This window comes from Mirounga angustirostris, unplaced genomic scaffold, assembly GCF_029215605.1.
Source record: "Mirounga angustirostris isolate CCGP_5_RB_7025 unplaced genomic scaffold, mMirAng1.0.hap1 SCAF_9, whole genome shotgun sequence".
Taxonomy (NCBI): domain Eukaryota; kingdom Metazoa; phylum Chordata; class Mammalia; order Carnivora; family Phocidae; genus Mirounga; species Mirounga angustirostris.
The window spans coordinates 69812892-69816098 of NW_026991717.1; the positions used below are offsets into that span (position 1 = coordinate 69812892).

The window sequence follows — 3207 nt, forward strand, 5'->3', positions numbered from 1 at the left end:
CCCCAAACCCTAGCAACCACCGTTCTATTCTCTGGTTCTATGAATTCAACTTTTTTAGATTCCACATATAAGTGAGATTATACAGCATTTGCCTCTCTGTATCTGGCTTATTTCACTTAGTGTAATTTCTGGGTATACAGCCAAAGGAAATGAAATCAGTATCAGAGCTGCTTTGCTCAGGCAAAGGCCAAAGGAAGTGACCGGGAGTTTACATTCCTCCTCGCCAACACTCCCAGTCCTTAGCCACTGCAGAAGCATGAGAGCTCAACTCCTTTAACTCCAGTTGGGATAAACTCTAAACTCTGAGCAATTATCTACATTCCAGATCCCCTCCAGGATCCGGCTGGACTTTGCATGCGATTGTGCCCATTCTTGGCTTTCTCCCTTCCCTGTCCAGCTTCCCCAACTCCCTTACTAGTTTCTCTTGGTAGCAATTTTTTTCTTTTTTTGCAGGAACTCAGGAAATACTGCTCCAGTGAGTCATTTTTCTGAAATTTTAACTTTTAATTGAGAAATTGATGTATAACATTGGATTAGTTTTAGATGTACGACATAGTTATTTTTAATTGTATTTTTAAACAATTGAGGTATAATTGACATATAACATATTAGTTTCAGGAGCACAACATAATGATTTGACATTTGTATATATTGTGAAAAGATCACCATGATAAACTTAATTGACATTCATCAACACACAGTTACAAGTTTTTTTCTTGTGATGAGATCTACTTTTTTTTTTTTTTTAAGATTTATTAAAAAGAGAGCAAGCATGTGTGCCAATGCAGGGGAGGGTAGAGGGAGAGAATCCTTAAGCAGATTCCCAATGCAGGGCTCGATCTCAGGACCCTGAGATCATGACACTAGCTGAAACCAAGAGTGGGATGCTCAACTGACTGAGCCACCCAGGAGTCCCCAGATCTAATTTTTTTTTAAAGATTTTATTTATTTAGAGAGAAACAGAGAGAGCGTGAGCAGGAGAAGGGGCAGAGGAGAGAGAATCAATCTTAAGCAGACTCCACGCTGAGCGCAGAGCCCCAGGCGGGGCCTGATCCTACAACCCTGAGATCATGACCTGAGCAGAAATCAAGAGTCCTTGGATTAACCGACTGAACCACCCAGGTGCCCCCATCTACTTTTTTTTTTAAGATCTCTTTTAAGATCTGCTCTGTTAGAAAGATTTGAATATACAATATTGTATAGTAAACTATATTTTAAAGTTCTACATTTATGCATTTATTTATCTATTTATCTATTTATTTATAAGTAGGCTCCACACCCAGCATGGAGCCCAACATAAGACTTGAACTCATGACCCTGAGATGAAGACCTGCACTGAGGTCAAGAGTTGGATGCTTAATCGACTGAGCCACCCAAGCACCCCTTAAGTCTACTTTTAGCAACATTCAAATATATGCTGAGGTAAACTATAGGCATCATGCTGTACATTACATCCCCAGGATATATTTAGCTTATAACTAGAAGTTTGTACCTTTTGACCACCCACACCCATTTTCCCATCCTCCCTTGCCTCTAACAACTAATAATATGTTCTCTGTATCAATGAACCCTACATTTTTTTTTTTAGATTCCACATATAAATAAGATCATACAGTATTTGTTTTTCTCTTTCTGACTTATTTCACTTAGCATAATGCCCTTGAGGTCCATCCATGTTGTCACAAGTGGCAAGATTTCCTTTTTTAAAATAGCTGAATAATATTCCATTGTGTGTATGTGTGTGTGTATCTATATATGTCACATTTTCTTTATCCATTCATCCATCTGTGGACATAGGTTGTTTCCATGTTTTGGATATTGTAAATAATGCTTCAGTGAACATGAGGTGTGGTTATCTTTTTGAGATAGTGATTTCTTTTCCTTCAGATAAATACCTAGAAGTGGAATTGCTGGATCATATGATAATTCTATTTTTTTTTTTTTTTTTGGACCAATCTAAGTTATTTATTTAAGCCATCTCCTGCCATAAGCAAAGGGATGGAAGATCAGTATACTGGTCATCATTTGATACAAGTGAGGAAGGTGAGCTTAAAGTCCCATAGACTTTTCTGGTCGGTGTGCAGAGTCATGGTCCAAACCAGGGCTGTGGTCCCCACTGGGTGGTGGTCCAGGTTCTCTTTATTCATCTTCATAGCCGGTTGGAAGTGGATTCACGTGAGAGTTATGGAATAGAGTGTGATTACCATCTCCCCAGGGAAAGGGCTTGGACCTGATGCAGAGATGGGGGTAGGCGATGAACTCGGGTCTCTCGTGCTCTCCGTGACGCGACTTCAGGAAGACATTCAGCATGCTCACACCCACGCCAGCGAGCGCTACGAAGTAGGTGAGAGCCTTCCACATGCGCGCTGAGCCCTCCTCGCCGTGGGCGCCGCTCGCCGTGGACCGCGCCAGCTGTGCCCCGGGCCGACCTAGCAGCCCAGACAGCCGGGACACAGCTGCCGCCGCCGCCGCCATTTTTGACCTGGACCATATGATAATTCTGTTTTTAAAAAAGATTTATTAAAGCACATTAGAGTAGGTTGGGGAGGGGCAGAGGGAGAGGGAAAAAGAGTCTTGACTCTGCTCTGAGCATGGAGCCTGACATGGGGCTCGATTCTGCGACCCTGAGATCAGGACCTGAGCCCAAACCAAGAATTGGATGCTCAACCAACTGCACGACTCAGGTGCCCCATGATAATTTTATTTTTAATCTCTCAGGAACTTCCACACTGTTTTCCATAATGGTTGAACCAATTTACATTCTCACCAACAGTGCACAAGGGTTCCCTTTTCTCCACATCCTCATCAACACTTGGGGAGCATTTTCTTTCTCTCTTTCTTTTTTTTTTTTAAATTTTATTTATTTATTTGAGAGACAGAGAGCACGAGAGGGAGGAGGGTCAGAGGCAGAAGCAGACTCCCTGCCCAGCAGGGAGCCCGATGCGGGACTCGATCCCAGGACTCCAGGATCATGACCTGAGCCGAAGGCAGTCGCTTAACCAACTGAGCCACCCAGGCGCCTGGGGAGCATTTTCTTAATAAGTCACCTGAATATGAATCTTTGTCTCAGTCTGCTGCTACACCTCATGACCTAAGGCCCACAACAAGCTTGCTTCTGACTCAGGGCACTTGACTTTACTTTGGCTTCCTTCCTTCCTCCATGAGGTCTCTATTTAAATGCCATCTCCTCAGAGAGGCCTTCCTGAA

At 42.9% G+C, this 3207-nt stretch overlaps 1 protein-coding gene across 1 annotated transcript; it reads right to left on the bottom strand.

The window, feature by feature from the left end:
• Positions 1–1945: 1945 nt before the first annotated feature.
• Positions 1946–2482, bottom strand: LOC123862361 (cytochrome c oxidase subunit 6A1, mitochondrial-like). Its single transcript, XM_045901927.2, has one exon. The coding sequence runs from the start codon at positions 2473–2475 to the stop codon at positions 2140–2142; it is 336 nt and encodes a 111-aa protein (XP_045757883.1). The 5' UTR covers positions 2476–2482; the 3' UTR covers positions 1946–2139.
• Between the last annotated feature and the right edge of the window lie 725 nt (positions 2483–3207).